At 45.5% G+C, this 20,195-nt stretch overlaps 3 protein-coding genes across 6 annotated transcripts in view; 2 read left to right on the top strand and 1 right to left on the bottom strand.

The window, feature by feature from the left end:
* GABRR3 (gamma-aminobutyric acid type A receptor subunit rho3) overlaps window positions 1-2,525 on the top strand; it is a 28,988-nt gene extending 26,463 nt beyond the window's left edge. For both annotated transcript variants that reach the window (XM_041420932.1, XM_041420930.1), the window contains one exon: window positions 835-2,525. In XM_041420932.1, coding sequence (XP_041276866.1) covers window positions 835-1,137 — 303 coding nt within the window. In that variant the 3' untranslated portion in view covers window positions 1,138-2,525. The remainder of the gene's footprint in view (window positions 1-834) is intronic.
* Window positions 2,526-4,687: 2,162 nt separating this feature from the next.
* Window positions 4,688-15,674, top strand: RIOX2 (ribosomal oxygenase 2). 2 transcript variants are annotated; one of them, XM_041420857.1, is made up of 10 exons: window positions 4,688-4,775; window positions 7,190-7,625; window positions 8,712-8,831; window positions 9,390-9,518; window positions 10,232-10,335; window positions 12,108-12,210; window positions 12,496-12,661; window positions 13,049-13,137; window positions 14,316-14,426; window positions 15,436-15,674. In XM_041420857.1, exons 2-10 carry the CDS (start codon window positions 7,194-7,196, stop codon window positions 15,592-15,594), a joined length of 1,413 nt encoding a protein of 470 aa, XP_041276791.1. In that variant the 5' UTR covers window positions 4,688-4,775; window positions 7,190-7,193; the 3' UTR covers window positions 15,595-15,674. The 2 variants fall into 2 exon arrangements, with proteins under 2 accessions (XP_041276791.1, XP_041276790.1); XM_041420856.1 differs by having other exon boundaries at window positions 15,433-15,674.
* The window catches only part of CRYBG3 (crystallin beta-gamma domain containing 3), a 93,187-nt gene continuing 77,831 nt past the window's right edge, over window positions 4,840-20,195 (bottom strand). The window contains exons 20-23 of one of the 2 annotated variants that reach the window (XR_005953866.1): window positions 18,944-19,102; window positions 18,539-18,698; window positions 16,953-18,034; window positions 4,840-5,304 (exon numbers count right to left, since the gene is read on the bottom strand). Coding sequence is in view for 1 of the 2 variants with exons in the window: in XM_041420855.1 (XP_041276789.1) it covers window positions 17,946-18,034; window positions 18,539-18,698; window positions 18,944-19,102 (408 nt within the window). In the remaining variant the exon portion in view is untranslated. Of the gene's footprint in view, window positions 5,305-16,416; window positions 18,035-18,538; window positions 18,699-18,943; window positions 19,103-20,195 lie in introns of those variants that run through there. The other variant, XM_041420855.1, reaches the window with a different exon arrangement.

The following is a 20,195-nucleotide window of genomic DNA, read 5'->3' as shown; positions in this document are numbered from 1 at the left end:
ATAACAGAACAGTAACAATCTCTGTCTCCACTCTGTATCTCACTTTTTTTTTTTCACTTGGGTGAAGGGAGACAAAGTCTCCTCCTCTCTGAGATCCTGAAAGGTCTGTGCTTTCTCTCCCTTTTTTGTGGCAGAGGTTAGGGATATTTTTTGCCCCCTTTTTTCCCCCTCAGAGGAATATAACCTTCCTACTATTTTCAAATACCTATCAATCACGGCATTTCTGCTGTCTCTGAAATAGACCTCAGCATGCCTCATATGATATTTCTCCCTGTTTCCTGGGGTTTTTTTTGTGCAGACCAGATGAATGACAAGGTAATTTTTAGAAAAGTGGGCCTGAAGCAGATATAGCCACACGTTAAACATCTGCTTTCTGTGAAGCTCTCACTTAAAACCTTTGCTTGAAGGATATCCCCTCTGTAAACTCATTTGCTGGAATATCATGAGGGGAGGAGCACAGAAAGAATGCACATGTTGCTCACATGATTGGATAATCCCATCAAAAACCTACTCCCAGAAATGTTTGAAGTAATTTCCCACAACTCCAGCAACACAGACCTACAGGAGAGAGTTAGATTCCTCTATTTCAGAAGCTGAGGCACGAATTGCCAGCCAGCAGCTGGCAATAATCAGGCAGACAAGTGTGTTTTATGACATTTGATGACATTTCCTTGCTCAAGGGGGCAGGCCCCACAGAGAGCCATACTGTGGGACAGCCCTGTTCTCCACATGCTCAACACTGAGGGGGAAGCTTTCGTTATCTTCTGTTTTATTCATTTATGATTTGCCAGAAAGGCTCCTGCTAGTCACACAGTAACTCTCCTTTGTTGCCAGGCTTCAGGAATGTACAGCATGGACGCAGTGCAAGCGATGGCTTTCGATGGCTGCTACCACGACACGGATGAGGACATGGACCTGAGTCCCTTCCCAGAGCCCTGTGAGGACAGTGAGACCAGGGCAAGTCAAACCAACATCTCCAATGCTGACACACCTCGCTTGAAGAGGAAGAGATCTCTGAAGGGAAACGTGGGCAGGATTATTTTGCAGAACAATCATGCTATTGACACATATTCCAGGATTATATTTCCCAGTGTATATATTGTGTTCAACTTTTTTTACTGGGGTTTGTACATATGAACAAAAATGCTTATAAGCTAGACTTTATTTTGTGTATGAGAGTTGCATCATACTTCAAAAATAATGCAACAGCAGTAGAGGAAAAGGTTACAGTTTTCCAAAAGAGACTTCTGCATCAAACCTGGGCTGGTTTGGTCAGCAGCAAAACTCTTAATGAAAAACTCTCACGTGTCTGGGTTCTTTTCCAACTGGACTATGCAGAGCTTCACCAGGAGATGCTCCACTGCAGGAGCACAGGAGCTGTGTGCTCACTAAGGGAGCCCTTTGTCACCCTCCTGAACAGACAGCAGCTCCCCCCTGAGCCATTGCCCTGTCTGTGTCTGCACTCCAACCCTTCCTCTCAAATCAGCCCCTCTGTCCTTCACCTGTGCTCCACTGTGGTTGGCAATCCACACCAACTGCTTTGGGACAGCCTTGGGACAGCTCCTGTCCTTGTCTCCTTCCTGCATTCCAATTTTTCCTGGGCAACCCCTGTGCACCTCAGCAGCCTCTGCCCTCGGATGGGAGCCAGGGGGAAAATGATGGCTTGGCAGTGCAGTAGGGACCAGCAGGAAGCCAGGCTGATGGGGCTTTTGGAGACTGTGCATCAGCAACACTTCAGGAAGACTCTTCACCCTTGTCAGCTGTCCGTGACTCTCCATGGCACCTCTGTTTTGAGGAACCTGGCTCACCAGTCCCTGAGGCAGTACAGGAACAACATCCCAGACCTGTGCACTTGCAGCCACTTCCCAGGTGGATGAGCAGCATCCCCAGCACGAGCTGTGTCCTTCAGGAGTCACCCACACACCTCTGCCTCACCTCCACCTGCTGTAATCCCCTGCTTCCTGCAGAACCCTTTGGCTTAGAAACACAGGCTTTGAGACAGAAATTTTAGACAACTTTGTCAAGAGAACAAACCAGCCACACCTTCGGTTCTTCTGCTTTTTGTTGCATGTGAACTTGGGGTTTTGCCTCCCTCCCTCTCGCTTTGGCTTTTGAGATTGAATGTTGCAGTGAGGAGAAGCTGCATCTGCCCCTTGCAGCAGTGACCCCCAGCATAGTTCCAGGAAATAAAAGGAAACAGCTGTGCCAAAACAAAGACACATACAGGAAACCTGTCAGTCTCAGATGAATCCTGCATGGAAATATCCTTAGGTTCAGGCTAAGGAGGCTAAATTAAGGATGTTCAGGGATAAACACAGAAAGTTTTCCCAGCTCCAGAAAAGAATAATTTATAACTTTCCCAAATAAGGAGCATTTTCCACTAAATTACTTGGGTTTGTCTGTCATTTCATAAGCGGAGTTTATATTTACAAAGTCAGATAAAAATTACCATTTTGAAGTTCAAAATGATCATTTGGTGACAAAAAGCGTCACAAGATAAATGCTTGGTCAAGGAAGTGGGAATAAATTTGGAAGCCTAAGTCACTCTCTGATTTCTTTATTTACTTACTTTTTTTTTTTTTTCTCATTCAATTTTCTTATTTTCTTGCTCCCATCTTGTTTGTTCAGAGCATGGTGATGTCTCTTAACTTTTTCAAAGAGCTGCATTTGTCAAGCTCCCATTTCCAGTGCTGCAGAAGTGGTGACACAGTGCCTGCTGAGTGACTGAAATCTCACAGAGTGAGTGGGACAGATCGCTGCCAAACAAATGTGTCAGAGCTGAGACAGCTTTGATTCTTTTCCAGGAAATTCTGTCATGGAAAGCAGAACCATACCAGGAATGACAATGCTGGGAATGCAAAGCCAAAGGACACACAGGCTTTGGCAGCAGTAACAGCACACCAGACCTCAAGCTGAGCAGATGTATATAAAAATACACCATCACAGCCTTGCTCCTGCACTGCCTTTATGAGGCATCCTGCACAGATGTTCCAGATTGCCTGAGAAGATCCCATCTCGTTGCTCCAGATGTGCAATGTGTCTTCTAAACTTTTCACATGAACTAATACAACACCATTTTCACACATTTATCTGCCCTACGAGATAAATTATTAGTTGTGTAGCCAACAGTGAAGCCTCAGCCTCCAATGGAGAAAAGACTCCAAATCAGTTCCCTTTTCTAAATTCCTTGCAGGATTTGCAGCAGCAGAAGCTCTGCAGCTCAGCATGCCCAAGCCCTGCGTAGGCTGCAGCAAACTGGTCCTCACATGGAGGTGTGGAGGAAAATTTTAAAATTTCTGCCTGCATTTGCCTTCCAGGCAATGCTTAACTCATCTGTACAGGTGCCAGAGAGCTGCAGAGCTTGCTTTTGCTGGAGAAAGCTGCTGTTACTTTCAGCTGTGAATGAAACCATTGGCCAGGGGTTCTTCCCACCCAGAGTACTGGGCAGGGACACCTTTCATTAAACCAGGATGCTCAGACCTGACCCTGAACACTTCCAGGGATGGAATATCCACAGCTTTCTGGACAACCCGTGCCAGGGCCTCACCAACCTCACAGTAAAGATTTTTTTTTCCTAATATCCAGTCTAATCCTCCCCTCTTTCAGTCTGAAGCCATTCCCCCTTGTCCTGTCACTACATGCTCTTGTAAATGTTGATGACATTTAACTGCATGCTTTCACAGCAAAGCTTATAATTTTTATTTTCTTAATGCAGTGACAGGGATGATATCAGGATAAATTATGCTTAAAAAAAATCTATTGCTTGTATAAATAGTAAAAGATAACAAACAGTATTTCAACAAACTATTTATTGTCTAGAGGGCTGGCTGAGCTCCCATGACCCTCTGAAGTGTGTGTTAACTTCCTGCCAGGTATGGTAATAACTACTTTCAGTCAATTTGTCTCTGCAGACCAGCACGGAAGTCTTTAAAAAGGTACTCACGAGTATTTTCCACTCCTGCTGGTGTTGCAGCCAGTCCCATGCGTGGGTTTTATATCCCACAACATTTACTGCGAGTTAAAGCACCACAGGCATTATGTAAATACATGCTTGGTGAGCGCTCATCCCGATGGCACTCAGGCAGTAATGCTGAGGGTACTTTGTGGATTTCTGGAGCAGAAATAACAGCTTGTCACGATTTCTGTCATCAGCTGAGGTGCAGGATGTGGCCTCACTATTTTTAACATCTGCTGCTACGCCCATCTGTAATAAGAAAACATCCTGTGGGTATTGGCGTAGGTGATGCAAACTTTTAGGTCCGGGCTACTTCATTCTTAAAGGTTTTATATAGTTCTTCAAACTATCAGTACACAAGAATAAAGCTTTAGGAAAGCCTACCTAACATCTTCCTCTGATGTCGTTAGCCAACGTAAACTAAACCATTAACAGGCCTCTTTAGTAAAGGTAATTAAAAATACTTCTGGAAGTTTTCATGTCCTCGGTACACATTCTGAAGATTTCTTTGAGGGAGCTTCAGAGGGACTCTGGAACGGGATTTTGGTTCAGGAAAAGATGGCGCAACTAAAGCCCAGACACTGTTTTGTGTAGGAATCAAAATTTAATCGTCAGAACAACTTCAGCGAAGACACTGTTGCGTTCCCGTCGGAACACACACAGGAATAACACGGGAACAGCGCTGCATTTCCTAGCGGCCGCCCGGAAGCGTCTCCTCCCGTGACACCCAGCGCGGCAGGATCCGCCCCGCTTCCAGCGGGCCCATCCTGCGGGACCGGGCCGGGCTGGGCCGGGCCGTCCCCTCCCTGCCGCCCGCGGGGTGAGTGCGGGGCTGCGGGAACGGGAGGGGAAGGAAGGGGAGGGCTGGCGGCGGGGCCCCGTGTCCCCGCTGCTTCCCCCGGCGCTGCCGGGCCGAGCGGGAACACGCCTTGTGTCCCTGTGCGAGTGGCGCTGGCGACACTGGTGACAGCAGCTGTCCCCGAGCGAGGCGGAGCGGGCCCCTTCTGCCGCTCGGCTCTCGCTGCAGCCCTGCCGGGAAGGAGCTGGGCGTGTGGGGAGCTGAAGAGCGGGACCGGAGCCGGCCACGCGCTGCCGACGGTGCCCCGGGCTGCTCCCAAAGCCTGAGGGAGGCGGGGAGGGGATCCTGCCCCGTCAGACCCCACCCGGGGAGCTGCACCCACCTCTGGGGTCCCCAGCACGGGAAGGACCGGGAGCTGTTGGAGCGAATCGGAGGATGCCACCAGAATGATCAGAGAGCTGCAGCAGCTCTGCTGTGAACTCAGGCTGGGCTGTTTCAGCATGGAGAAGGCTCTCCAGGGATATTTTTGCAGCCTTTCAGTACTTAAATGCTGTGAGAGAGACAGAAAAGACTTTTTACCAGGGTCTGTAGCAACAGGACAGGGGGGAATGGTTTTACATTTTAAGGGGTAGGTTTAGATTAGATACAAGGGAGGATTTTTTTCTGGTGAGGGTAGTGAGGCCCTGACAGCTTGCCCAGAGAATTTGGGGCTGCCTTATCCCACGTTCAAGGCCAGGTTGAACGTGGCTTTGGCCAAATAGATCGAGTGGGAGATGTCCCTGCTTATTGCAGGGGGTTTGTGCCAGGTGATTTCTTCCAGCCCAAACCAATCCTTGGTTTGCAGTTGTGGTAAATAACCAAACGCTACAGAGAAGCACGTGGTGTAAATGAAGCAGAGTTCTGTGAACGGTACCTATGTGAATTTAACTTCATTAGAGCGATCTGAGAGGTTGAAATGATGGCTTTAGGCCTGGAATTCAAAACCATCAAATCAGGGTTGGTTACATTTGTGTTCCTGACATTTGGGGAATGCCAGTTTTAGATCCTAGTGCCAGCAGCGTCTTCAGATCTTGCTGCCAACCAGGGACTAATTTTCAGTCTTTAATTTTTTTTTAACATTCCCTTGCCTCATGTAGTACAGTGGCTTCCTGCAGCTAGGAATGTCCATCCTGCTGGGAAGGTGGTGATGTGAATTCCCCCCTGCAGGACTGAGGTGACCACAGGTTACTCCTGAAGGACAGGCTGCTCCAGGAGCTGCTGGTGAAGCATTGTCCAGGAGCTGGGGGATCAGCAGGATGTCCTGCTGCACAGGAGAACTTCCTGCTGCTTGGAATTACCACCCACAACTGGAGTTTGGGTTTCAGGATAAGGCATCTGTGCAAGTAAAAGCACCTGAGTAACATTGATAGCATTTGCTTTTGGGAGTAAAGGTGCCATTTTTACCTGGAAGTGAAAGCATCAGCATGTTCTGGCTCCTCAGACGTGCCCAGAGTCACCTGGGCTGGCCAGCCCAGAGCTGGCTGCCAGGCTGTGCTGCTCCAGGGCTTGGGGCTGGCTCATCCAAGCACGCTGAGCTCAGCTCCCCAGGCTGCTCTGGGGGAGGAAATGCTGGAGCAGACTCGAGGCAAGTCTGTCTGCACATGGTTTAGACCTACTGCTAACTCAGTTTGTGCCTCAGCTTTCCTGAGAACTTGGCAGCTAAACCATTTGTGAATTGACTTTTTTTATTCTTGCATAATTCTGCACAACATACTGTGGAAAAACAAAGTAAATGACTTTCAGCTTTAAAATTAAATATCTGAACTTGTATGAAACAATTATTTTTATTCTGTATAAACCACAAAGTTTGACAGCTTGGCAGAAATGAAAGCAGAATCTTGGCATTTTGGTTTTTAAACTGGTACATTTTACAAGTTTTAAGCTTGTAGATTTAGTAATTACACAGCATCAACAGAAAGGCCTAACAATACTCCTTCTTTTGTAAAGTGGTACTGTTGAAGGAAGTGTAACAAGAATACAAGTTTCTGATCCTGCCCCCTCTCTCCACTCACTCTGCATATTGCACTCACTCAATCTCTTAAAGCTGAGTTGATTTTTAAAATAAATAATTTTTTACATGTCCACTTGCCCACAGGTTCTTTGTGTGGGTGGGTTCCTGCACTGGCAGTGATCCATTGGGTTCCATCACACGTTCTTTAGTGTAAACTCAGGTGTGAGCTCCTGTGAGCAGTGGCTCCAGCAGAGCCCTTGGAGTTTGCTGAGGTTTGGGGGAGGAGTGGGGGCCTGCTGGGAGCAATTAGTGACCCCCTGAAGCCACAGCTGTTCCCAATACCCTGTGATATCCTCCTGGCTAGGGCAAGAGCTGCTGCCTTGGGCCTGTGATCTCTTCATTGTATTGTTGGCTGATTGTTCTGGGCTTCTCTCCCCTTGGACAGGAAGATGCCCAAGAAAGCAGGGAAGATTGCAGACGTGGCAAAGGAAGCACAGGCTCAGTGCAAACGGCCCAGGCTGGACACAGCTGGTTCTCCGTCGCTCCTGAGTTTTGAGAGCCCAGACAGCCTCTTCAGGAGCCTGATCTCTCCCATCGAAGAAGAGGAGTTTTTCAGGGACTACTGGGAGCAGAAGCCACTGCTTGTTCAGAGAAATGATGTCCAGGTGGCTGCTTACTACCAGTCCCTGTTCCAGCTGTCACACTTGAAGGAGCTGTGCAGCCAGGGCCTGCACTATGGGCGAGATGTGAATGTCTGCAGGTGTGTCAATGGGAAAAAGAAGGTTTTAAATAAAGAAGGTAGAGTGAATTACATGCAGCTGAAGAAGGATTTTGACCAGAAAAAGGCAACAATACAGTTTCATCAACCTCAGAGATTCAAGGTGGGATTGTTTAATTGTAATTAATGCAGTTAATGCCTGCTTCATCGTGTGGTGTGGCTTTTCCTGAGTGGCACTAGACATGGCTTCATATCTGCCCCCAGGGGAGGTTGGCATTGATGGCCTGCTGGAATCTTTACATGAACTGTATTAAAACACAGTTCATACTTCTGCACTGCCATCATGTTTCAGTGCTCTGCAGTTAGAGCAAAGTGTGATTCATGCTATAATGTTTTTCTGTAATATTAAGAGTGGTTTTTAAATAGATATATGACAATTAGGCATCTGTGCTTAAATTATCTCTTCTGCCCCACTTTTTCCTTGTGCAAACAGGGGGTTTTGTACCACTTCCCTTTAATCAAGGATGAGGTGTGAAAGCATGTCAAGTATTTCCAGGACACTCCACCATTCTTGCCAATGGATTAGCACTGAATTGCACCGTGGAAGTGGCCACCCCATTTCTGCTGAGTGTCCTCAGTCTTTGGGCATGGGAAGGAGACAGTGGTGCTGCACTGTTGTAAAGGACTTGGATACTTGTAGGTACTTTGATTTAGGCAGTCCTTTTTTGTCCCAAGGTGTCAGCAAAGTCTAAGGCCCAAATAAGACCCAAATAAACTGAGTCCCACGTGTAGTGTCACTGACTGATCTCAGTTGTTGGCATCTCCTGATCTTTCCCTGTCATGTGTTGGGTGTGGATGAGTAAAGTTTGTGGTTGAATATTCCCAAGCAATTGGAGTCACTTGTAAAAGGTGTCTAACCTTTGTGTTATTCTCTCTTTGATGCAGATGGGATGATGGGTGGTTTATCCTGCTCTGTTCAGCCTCATTTTTGCCTGGTTTTGCAGCCTGAAGTTGGTACAGGGAAGAGAGAAAACATCAGTATTCTGTTGAGGCACCAGAGTTTTTGGCTTACTCGTTACTTTTGTGGCAGATCTCCTTTGCTGGTGCAGTGCTTGCCTTGAGGAGAAGCTGCTTGCCAGGCTGTGTGTTGCTGTGGGGATGTCACCATTCTTCGCCAGTGATGGGCCTGGTGGCTGCCAGGCCTGGCTGAGCTCCTCAGTACTAACAGCATTTTTTTTTTTTTAAATAGGAGGAGCTGTGGAAGATTCAGGAGAAGCTGGAGTGTTACTTTGGGTCTCTGGTGGGCTCAAATGTTTACATCACTCCCCAGGGGTCTCAGGGCCTTCCCCCTCACTATGATGATGTTGAGGTAGGAAAACACCTCCTTATCTGTGAGATCCTTTGTGAGCTCCTGGCAGTGGGTGCCTCTGTGTGTGCTTCCACCTCTCCCCCCCAGTAAACATTCTAGAGAGTTCTGTTTTTCCACTGAAAACTTAGGGTAATTACTTCCAAGTGTTTCCTTAGATATTTTTGTACTAATAGTAATGGCTAAGTTTAAGTGACTGGAGAGGAACAGGGATTTTGAAATTCAGGATAAAACAGATCACACTTCACAACTGTTTGTTGTCTCTAAATAGAGCACAAGAATTTAGTTCAAATGTAAGTTTGTCCATTTAGATATCTAAAAGGTGATGTGAAAGGAGTTGTCCTTGCTGTGCTGTGGAGTAGCTGAGAGCAGGGAAGGGGAAAACCTGTATTTGTCAGAAAAGCGACCTCTGCCACTATTTCTGTCCCTGGTTCTGGCTTGGTTCCACAGACTTGGCGAGTCAGAGGAGGATAAATTAAAATACCTGACGAGCTGGATGTGTGAGGGGCAGCAGGGCTTCCTTAGGCCCCCCAGGAAATTTGGATTCATGGTGTTTTGCAGGTGTTCATCCTGCAGCTGGAAGGAGAGAAGCACTGGCGGCTCTACAAACCAACAGTGCCTTTGGCTCGGGAGTACAACGTTGAGCCAGAAGAGAGGATTGGGAGTCCCACACATGAATTCATGTTAAAGGTATCATAATTTCATTGTTTCAGGTGGGCTGGGCTGTGTAATCATGCTTGGTAGGCTCTTAGAAGTAGCTGATGTGACCAAGTTTAAGGAGCATAAGGTTAAAATGGAATTAGATTTCATCAGTTTTGCTTTGTGAGCTTTCTCTTTGTGCTGGTGTTTGTAGGAAAAGGCATGAGTAAACTGATTTTTTTTTCCTTTGTGGAGGCATTTTCATGTGCTTTGCACTTATTTCTTGTCTCAGCTTCCCTGATCTATATGATTTTATGTGGAGATATTTAATTTACATAGGTGAGAAGATAAGGGAGCAGGAAGGTTCTACTTGTTTAAGTAAAATTTTTGGACTGACTTTTCATGTGAAACACTGGCCTTTTCTTTCGATATGATCTGACCAAATTCCCAGCAGATTCATCTCAGCTGATTCTTTGTCCCCTTCCTGCAGCTCAGCAGGACTGTGCATGTTGTAGCATGTTAAAAGCTCGTGTTTGCAGACAGCTGTTGAGCAAATATTGACAGTAGGTTGGAAAATTGGAGATGTTGGACTTCAGGCTTAGAGTGCTTTATGTTATTAAAGTGTACATTGGAGAATTGCTCAGTTTTGTGATTTTTGAAGAACATATTTTGTCAGTCTGTCTGCTCAGAGTTATTTTCTCTGGACTACAGTAAGGTTTGACCAGGTGACCTAAATGTATCAATTCTCTCTCATTTTCCTGCAGCCAGGTGACTTCCTGTACTTCCCAAGAGGGACTATTCACCAGGCTGACACTCCTCATGGGATCTCCTATTCAACACACGTGACCATCAGCACCTACCAAAACAAGTAATTCCTCTTCATTTCGTGTTTTGTGTGGCTTTCCTCTGCCAGATGATGTGTGTGAATAGTACAGACCTGAAGCTGGTGTTTCAAAGGAGTCATGCCCTGTTTCTCAAAAAAATAACCTTATAATGAGCTCTGCTTGGGTCTTTCCTGTGTTCACCCCATTCAGCCCTTGTGTGGTTTGTTTTCCTGTGGGTATCACAGGGATAGGGCATGTCAGCTTCCCCCCAGAGATGTGGTGACATGGAATAGAGGTAGATACCCCACTATTACATAGGTGCCCTGCAGTTAGGGACAGAATCTAAGTGTTGAGGTAGCAGTAATTGAAGTTTTGGTGTTTGGGGAGGGAGGAGAGGGAGAACATTGTTGTTTGGAGCACCCTCTTTGCCAGGTTTTCATGCAGCAAGCTTGATTGCTTCTTAATTGCTTTATTTATTATTTACCAGCTGGAGACTTTAATGTGGAAGACAATGTTACATCTGCAATCTCACTGTTGTCTTTAAAAAAAGCCCTCACCAGTGGCTGAAGCTGCTGTTCATTTCATAATCCAGATAAAGAGCCTTGGGTTATTCCTTTCATCAGGTTTCCTCCTGTATTTGATGGTCACCCACACCTCTTCAGACAGATTCTTCCATGCAGATATTCTCTGCTAATCTGCTTTTAATTTTCTGCCCCATGCATGAGAGTCAGATTTCTTTTGACACAGGTCAGGGCCTTGTCCTTCCAGCGAAACATTGTTATCACACAGGGAAAAATGCTGTTACTGCCACCTAATCAGCTCTCAGGTGCTGGCCTTGGATTATTGGCCTGATTTAGGAATTGGGAAGGATTTCTGTTAGCTGCAAAACTGGGCATATTTTAGATAACTGAGATGAATCTCTGAGCACCAGCTGTGCCGCTGTGGAAGCCCAGGTGTCAGTGCTGCTGGTCACTCTTCCTGTGGCCACTGTGCACAGCAGGGCCTGTCCAGCTGCATCTGATTTATTGGCCAAGCAGTGCTGGGAAGCCAAGGATTCAGCTCCTTCTGATGGGATTGCTGGAGATCTGCAGCCTTGTATGGAGTCAGTGCTGTTCCTCCACGGCTGCAGGAGCCCAGGGCCAGCCCAGTGCGTGACTTGTCAGGAGCACATTCCCTGGGGATGTCTGCCATGGCTGAGCAGAGAGCAGGAAAAGCTTCAAGACTGCTCTTCTTCCAAAGTTAAAAAGTGCAATCATCATCCATTAAGGTTATTGGCAGTGAAGTGTAAGAGCCTTCCTCTGGCCCTGCTGTCAGCAAGTGTAGGTAAAATAAGCAGCAGTCCTGGTGTTTTGATTTGGCTTGTAGATGGAAGTATGATGTGGAAACATTTCCTTGGAAAGTTGAAGAGGATTTGAAAATAGCTGTGGAGGTAGCACTTGCAGGTATTTTTAGGCACCAAGACAAAAAGGACATCTCTGTTGAAGCAGAGTTTGTTTGGACCAGATTCCAGCAGGCAGAGAGGTGTGGGATAAGCAGGGCAGTTTGGAAAAGCACTGAGTAGCTGGAGGCATTTGCTGGCACATGGAAACTGGGGGCAAGAGAAGCACTAAGAAGTAAATTCCTTTTATTGGCCAGAGTTTTTTCTTCCCACTGGGTGGCAGATAGGGAAACATTTGAGTAGACATGAAAAAAAACCAAGAGACTATAATAATTATTTTATATCTTAACACTAGTTAGGAAAAAAAAAAAAGTAGGATGTGTATTTTATTTCAATGTAACTATTTCAGTAATGTTTTTTCTTCTTCCTGTCCTTCAGCTCTTGGGGAGATTTCTTACTGGATGCAATTCCTGGCCTGGTGTTTGATACAGCAAAAGAGGACGTGGCACTGAGGACAAGCATTCCAAGGCAACTGCTCATGGTTAGTAGGTGGCACTCAGGGAATAATGGTGCATCCAGGTGATCTGTCAGACAGAAGAAGTTCTGTCAGGCCAAGCTTCTCAATCTTTAAGTCAGTGAAGCTGTGAATTGCTGTGGGACCTCCTTTTGGTGGTCCTGTCCTGCTGCTTCAGCTTTGATACGTGAACAGCTTGTGTGAAAGAAACAAAGTTTGGTTTGGGACTAAGCAGAGATGAAAGATTTTCACTGCTTTGCTGCACTGCTTTAGGCCTGGTCTGTTCAGCTGGAATCCTCTGTGGATGTTTAGCAGGTGAACACAGCTGACTGCACCAAAAAGCTGAGCAGCCTGCTGAGAAGGCTTGCAGACAGTCTGGAGCACTCCAGGGAACTGAGATCATCCGACATGAAGAAGGATTTCATCACGCACCGGCTGCCGCCGTGCTTGGGGTGTGACTCTGATCCTTTGACTCCAGGTAGAGTTTGGACTCCCCAAAACTGGCTGCTGTGATGGTAGTGCCTGAGTCTGCCTCTTAAAACTTGCAGCGTTTCCTGGCAGGCCAAGATCACAGTCTAGGCCCAGCTCTGTGTGCTGCTTGGCTCTGTGTGTGCTTGCACACCTCTCTTGGTCAGTTCCCAGTGTCTGGCTGGAGAGATGACCTGTTTTCCTTAGACCACTATAAGGGTTATCCTAGAATTTAAAAATCTTTCTCATTGCTCCTTCCACCACAATTTTGAGAACTTGTGGCTGTGGAAACACAGGTTAACAAAAAATCTATGAGAGAATGGGTAGTGCACAGGGGCCTCAATTTGTGTCATGTCTGGTTTTCTTCCTTTTCTAAGGGAGAATTTTTTATTCTTAGGTGGGAAATTGCCAAAAATAGATAGCAAAATCAGACTGCAGTTTAGAGACCATGCTATCATCACTGTGGAACCAGATCAAGAGAATGCTGTAAGTATAAGAAGCCCCTCCTTGAATGCCTGGGGTGGGCAGTGGGAGGCACGTGAATTGTTGCTCTGTTGTGCTAAAAGGGTTGTGCAGTTCTGCTTGGTTGGATCCTGCATCCCATTATTGCTGTTAGGAGATCCTGGGGCTGTTTGCTGAGCACATTCCAGCCTTCTGGAGGGAGGTACAGAATTATATTGTCTGTGATTCTGTATGGATTTTATTTGAATCACGTGGGGTAGGTCATTACAGCAGGCCTCTGTAGCTCTGGATAATAGATTTTTAAGAAAAACTATTTGTATTTAACATGAAGAAGTTATAAAATTAGGGTTCCTGAAGAGAGGGAATTATCTTGGTTGCATTTAGTCTTCACTACTGAGTTATCTCTGTACCTGAGTGGGTGACAGTGGCACTTATAAAATGTTCCACAACATAGATACTGGCACTGTGCATCATTCTGTGTTTACTCTGCTGCTTATCTCTGAGGGTTTATTAGTATGAAATTATAGAAGTGGTCTTTTGTTATCTTAATTTTTTAAAAAATGAGGGAGGGGAAACATATACAGAGGATGGATAATCTTGTAAAAGTTTTTTTGGGTTTTTTGGTGGTTGGTTGGTTGGTTGTTTATGGGTTTTTTTTTTCTTTATGAGTGGAATGTGTCCCTCCAAAAAAACCATACCAAAACTTTCTGATTTTTCTCCTCCATTTTATTTGTGTCCATATTGCTGTGACACTGTGTAGGGCTTGGAAACTTTTTTTCCAATTTTATTGCATAACCTTGGCCAAGGATTGATAATGGGCATGTGACTTTTAAGAGACAGATCAGTCTCAGACTGGAGATTTATTGATGCACACCTGCTCATTGAGACTTTTCAGGAGAGGTGCCTTAAATGGGCTGGTTTTCTACCCAGCATCAGTCCTGTGACTCCAGCAGGATCAGCTTTAAGGCAGAAAGTTGTAAATAGATTTTCAGAGGTGTTTTGGAGAGTCCCTTCTTGCTGTAGGAGGTGGCTCTTGGGTTGTTCAGTTGAGAAGGTCACTTGCTTTCCTTGCTGTACCAGTGTCCAGTAATTAATGAAGTTAATTAATGAATTAATTAATGGAATTAAGGAGCTGGCCCTGGACTGAGGTGAGTGTGAGGGTGTGGATGACCTGTGACCATTTTCTTCCTGCTGTCTTTTAGGATGAAATTCGCAGGGACATGGTTTATGTGTATCATTCCTTGAAGAACAGGAGGGAAACTCACATGATGGGGACAGAGGATGACACTGCCAGTGAGGACGGCCTGGCACAGGTTTGTTCCTGCAAAAGCACCCCAAAATTTGTCTGGCCACTGTGGGTTTGGCTGTGTTCTTCAGCACCCAGAGTTTTTCAGCCCATTCCCAGTGTACCAGGATGAGCTGAAGCTGCAGCACAGGCAGGGAATAGTAGAACTAAGTAATGTAATCTCATGCTTAATTAAACATTTGAGATGCTAATGGGATATCTTGTGCATGCCCAGTGGCACAGTTAGCAAAGCTGCTGGAGCAACTAAAAGCTTCTCTTGTGTGTCCTTCAGCAGGTCCTGTTGGAGGCTGCTGCAGATGTAGCAGACATTCCATGGGGATCCCTGCACCTCATTTCCTTCATGTTAAACCTGTGTTAGCTCCTGTATCCACTGGAACACTTCTGTGGGGCTGCTCACTTCAGCCCGGGGCAGTCAGCACTGGGAGTAAAGAACTCACTCTTCTGAAATGTAATTCAGGTCTGCACTGCTCCAGCAAAGAGGCAGAACAGAGCACAGCCTGGCCCTGGCTTAGCCACTGCTGCAAGGCTGTTATTTTCCTTTGGAGGTAAATCTCACTGCTCCTTTAGAGCTGAGGCTGGACATAACATATCCCAGGACCTTCCTTCCTGCCCTTAAAAAAGAGTCTGGGAATGAAGGTCCTCTGTGCTTCTGTGCCCAAAGACTGCATGTGTCAGCTAGAAATAAAACTCTGTGACCTTGCTAAAATCATGGAAAGGGGTTAGTAAGAGGGTAAATTTAATTCTTTTTTCTCTCCTGTGTGGAAACCAGAGGAGGATGTCACATGTACCATAAACATCCCTACCTTGTAAAATGTGCTACAGCATAGAGGTAACTCTTCCATGTAAAATTGGTCTGGATAAAACTGGATCTTTTGGGGGCTGCTCTCAGGAACAGGAGTGTGCTGTGGGAATGGAGCACATTCCTGCTGCTCCCTCCCCACAGCCTCACACACTGGTGTGTAACAAAGTCCCTGCACTTTGCTGAGGGGGGGTTTTCTGTCTCTGTCCCCCAGCAGACTCACGGGCTGCGGTTCCCTTTGTCGTACTTGGATGCACTGAGGCAGATCTGGAGCAGCAGCACTGTTACTGTTAAAGAGCTTCACCTTAGCTCAGATGCAGAGAAAGAAAACCTTGCCTTGTCACTCTGGACTGAATGTCTGATTGAAGTTCTTTGATGCTTTTGTGAATTAGCTGCTCCTGGCAGCTCCTTGGCATCTCTTGAGACCAAGGTTTATTAAATTTTTTTTTTAATCCATCCAGCCTCTGATTTGTAGTGCTAACAAAGCATTGCAATATGTTGGCTACGTTCTGGTGCCAAATGTTAGCTGTCCTTCCACACTTTTGGGAAAATGGGCACTGGGAAAAACAGGTAAGTGAGCCACAGCTCCAGGCCTGTGGCTGGATGAAGTCACTCCTAAGTACCCCCAGTGCTGTGGTGTCCTCCTCCCTCTGGAGAGCTGCTGGGATGTGGAGGACATCTAAAGTTATACATGGAACAGGCTCCAAAACCTTGGGCATAAAACATTAACTTGTTTTTTTTTTTTCATTTGTAAAGTTCATCAGCAGGCAAATCTGTTTGATTGCCCTGACAGAACAAAAGCTTCCTGGTAAAAGCTGCGTGTGCTGTTCCCACAGGGGGAAAGCTTTGCCCAAGAAAACCCCTCTTTCCCTCAGATGCTGCCATCCCTGGAATAAACAGACAACAAAATTTATCCTCTACCTCCCTCAGCACCAATTTCAAGTGAAAGTAACCAAAAGCCTTTGGCTGGAATCTATGTTTTCAATATTCTCTGGAGTGGGTTTTGATGAGTCTGGTGCAGTTACTTTAATACTTCATTGATTTTTAATGTGCAGTCTCATGTAACAGCACAGCCACATATTCAATATACTTATCCCCCCTTTTTGGCCATTGGAAAAGAAATATTTCACAGGAATGTGTTCAACATCTGCTGAAAACTATTATTTAGTTTGTTTAAAAGAAACCAACCAGCAAAATGTTTCTCCTAAAAAGTTTTATACAGTTAAAATATACATGCTTAAGCATTTTACATTCAAGGTCTCTTAAGTACAAAAGCCTGCTTTACTTTGTTATGTAACACTGAGACACCAAGTATGATGTAGTCATTCTTCATTTAAAAAACTACAACTTTTTACACAGGCTTTTAAAATTTCAAATGGAAAATCACATGCAGAACACATGATGCACTGGCTTATATGGAAAAAAGCTTAACAAGTGCTTTAGTTGAAAAAATGTATACATACATTTGAGGATCTTACTCAAACAGCAGATTTATGATAATTTTAGAATGTAAAATAGTAAGTGCAAGTAGATTTTTTTTTAAATAGTACTATATAGAACTCCATTTCATACAAAAATAGACATCCATATATTTTATTTCTATGGCAAACTTAAAGAGTTTTGTCTTTGTTTGGGGATGATCCTGTTTGAGTGCACAGCTGGCATAGCTTTTGGAATCTCAGATATCTCTCTTCAGCTAACCTGAACTCTTTAAATAGTCCTAGAAATACATACCCTGAATGTAGAAATGCTGGAAAAAAAATATTTTCAATGAAGATGAATTTAGTGCTGCTGAAGCTGGGGAGCTGAGGGACTCCTCTTCCTCTTGTCAGGTGTTCACAGCCTTCCAAGGGGCTGTGGCTGAGCCAGGAAAAGCTTTTCAAGCACCACCTGCAGTCAGTGAGGTCTGGCTCTGTTGGAGCAATAGTGTGGTTGCATAGTGTGGAAACTCAGGAGAGCCCTGGCACTCCAAGCTGTGGCCATCAGTTGTCCTTGGTGCCACGGTGCCCTGATGTCCCCACGCTGCTCTGGGAACATGAAGCCAGCCCTGCAGTGCAGGCTGCTGGCACCTTTGGAAATACACACCAAGGTGAGGTGGTTTTGGTGCTGTTAAAAGCAGAGAAGACAAAGGCTGCTTACCAGTATCATTTAGGGGGTGAAAGGCCCCTGTATTGCCTCATTTCACAGGCTGAGCTGGAATTCCAGTTCAAAGGTGTCTTTAAGAACAAAATAAATTGCATTTTAATCAGAGACATCATTCAGGATCGCTTGGAGCCTAAACAGTTTCACCTGGGACATGAAAGCCCAGCTCAAGTTCCTTGAAGCTCAGTGCATTCACTCCTCAGTGAGCTTCCAGCAGGGTGAGGAAGGTACAGACAGCATTCCTGAAGAGCCTTTCCCCTCTTATCTCTTGCACTTCCCATGCTGCAGAACCTCTGCCTGCTCTTTTGCATTTACCTTTCATACTTCAGAGGAAGAGCAATGGTGGCTTTCACAGGAGCAGCCTCTGCAGAATCAGCTTCCCTGCAGAGAGACATAGGATCAGCCTCCCATCTTCCAGATTTGTGCAAAATTCAGTTCTTTCAGGAGCTGGTGCTTGGCACAAAGGAAAATAGAGAGGAGTTGCTGCTTATGGTTCCAGTGGTGTATGACTTCAGTAGTTGGGTTCTTTTTTCCCCTCTACATGTTGGTAGCCCACAAAAAGTCCATCTGTGGGGTGGATTTTATTCACAATATTTCAATATCCCATTTCTGTGAAGGTTTGTTTTCTATTGGCTGATTCATAATGATGTGATTCTTGTCGTAGTAATTTCCTCCTTAAAAACAAAATCATGAAGGAAAAGCTTTTGAAAGAAATACTCATACAAATTATACACAATCTTTGAGAAGTGTGACTAAGTAGGAAAATCAGCTGAAAAACAGGAATTCCATGAGGTAGAGGGTTGGTATCTGCAACTGAGCAATGACAATTTTAACCAGCCCTCTTTTTTCAGCCTCTTTTCTCTTTTTGAGCTATTCTGTGGTTGATTTCCCTTCACCACTTCGTCTGCTGTAACTTGCACTTCTTGCCATCTGCACTATTTAACTCCCCAAGGCACAACAGTTCATCTGACCAAAATAAACCTCTGGAATCAAAAGAGAAAGGCTCCTCTCTGCCCTGCTGTTTCTTGTCCCACTGTCAAGCAACTGAACAGGAAAGGTAGGACTCAGTTTCTCACCTTAAGTACAAAGGGAAAAAAAAAAGCTGGACTGTGGAAGTTAACCTTAATCAAAAAACACACTTAAAACCTGTGAGCTTGAGTGGTTTTGTTTTTAAATACCTTTAATATCAAGCACCAGTTGCTCACTGAGGTATGAAGTGATGGTTCCATCCTCGTTGAGTCTCCACTTTTGCCTGTCCCTCCCATGTTCTGTCCAGAGGGCGACTTTGGCCCCAGGCACGTCTCTGCCCCCAATGACATCCAGACAGGTATTGTTGGCCTAGGAAACATGGAGAGCAGTGAGATCCAGGCCACAGGGCCTCAGTTCTGTGCCTGACTTGTCTCAGGCAGTAAATCATGGGAAGCAAGCGAGGAACAGATTATTCAACACCCGACCAGCTACTTGATCAAAGGCGGTGATCTTTGTTCCTTCATTTTTTTAATGTTAAACCATCAGCTTTTTAAAAAAATATTAATAACAGACCATCAAGGGCAGCATTAGTGGACAACCACTCTGAAACTCACCTTGGACCTGAGGAGCCCCCGGCAGAAGTGCCAGAGCTGGGAGTCGCTGCGGCTGCGCGGCGCCGCGCACACCGAGGCCGCCCGGATGTCTGCCAGGCTCCCAGCCACGCTCAGGTACTTGCCCTGGGCCCTGTTCCTCACCCTCAGGTACACTGCTGGCTGCAGGGGGTCAGGGAAGAGATTTACAACACAGAGATCAAGAAAACTGACGTGAGAGGGCCTCCCCTCCACCATCCTCCCCTCCATCAGTCTTCTAAACTCTACGTTCAATTTGTGTTCCCAGTTGAGGACGTTCAGTAATTTTTTGGTTGCAAACCGATGTGCATGTGAAGCACAGTAAGTGGTTTTTCACATGCAGATGGGCAGCTATAAACAGCAATGGTAGATAGGTCTTTTTGCAGAGAATGTAATTATGGCTATAGAACTAATTCCTGTGATCTGCAAATGTGCTTAGTTCAGCACATTTCACTCGTTCCAAGGGCAGTAAAGGGGCTGTACTCCGCAAGCTTTTAATTCTTGGGACACAAAACTTACTGAGTTACATACCCAGCAACTTCAGCCCTCACTAACTGGAATATATGGCAGAGAAATGCACCACTGTGTTTGAACATACATGGAAAACAGGGCACTGACCTGGTATCCCTGTTTGCTGGTTTACTTGAAAAATAAAGAGGATTTTGCAGGACTACTGCAGGGTTTGACCTTTTGCTCTGTTACTCACTGATTGCAGTGCAAATAAAGAGCAGGGAGTTATCAAGGGCAGCTCTGTTGGAACCCCAACTCCTCCAGCACAGCTTTTTTCCTGGGAGCTTTACATCTCCTTTTTTTCCACATTAAAACAAACCCTGAGCTACAGACAATAAGGCCTCTGTCCCACCAAGCATCCATAAACAAAACCTGTATCAGGACAGTGTTTAGTTACTCTTTGTGGTTTAGAGACCTGAATCTTTGAATGAGACTGAAACTGGAATTACCTGGGGTGAGACAGAGAGGGAAAACCTGATGGGAACTGCATGAGCTTTGCCTCTTTTGGAAAACCAGGCTACAGCACAATAAAATTTGCTCTTGTTTCCATTTATGTTAATTGTGAAACAAGCCAGTGTGGAATTGGTTTCCTCATTATATTGTTACATGGCAAAAAAAGTAAAAATAGAGCATCCACAGAACACACAATGCAGAAAAACAAAACTTGGCACCAAGAAACTCAGAATTATTTCCCTTTAGGAACCTAACACAGATCTTAGTAACTGCT

This window comes from Onychostruthus taczanowskii, unplaced genomic scaffold (assembly GCF_017590055.1).
Source record: "Onychostruthus taczanowskii isolate IOZ18803 unplaced genomic scaffold, ASM1759005v1 scaffold67, whole genome shotgun sequence".
Classification (NCBI taxonomy): domain Eukaryota; kingdom Metazoa; phylum Chordata; class Aves; order Passeriformes; family Passeridae; genus Onychostruthus; species Onychostruthus taczanowskii.
Note: the sequence above shows the minus strand (reverse complement) of the source record. Positions and strands in the feature narration are given on the sequence as shown.

Excerpts from the sequence above, each read along its gene's own strand:
- RIOX2 (XM_041420856.1), top strand. The coding sequence starts at position 7,194 with ATGCCCAAGAAAGCAGGGAAGATTGCAGACGTGGCAAAGGAAGCACAG. Across the intron at positions 12,662-13,048 it reads CTCTGATCCTTTGACTCCAG|GTGGGAAATTGCCAAAAATA; the intron begins GTAGAGTTTGGA and ends TTTTATTCTTAG. Across the intron at positions 14,427-15,432 it reads GTGAGGACGGCCTGGCACAG|CAGACTCACGGGCTGCGGTT; the intron begins GTTTGTTCCTGC and ends TCTGTCCCCCAG.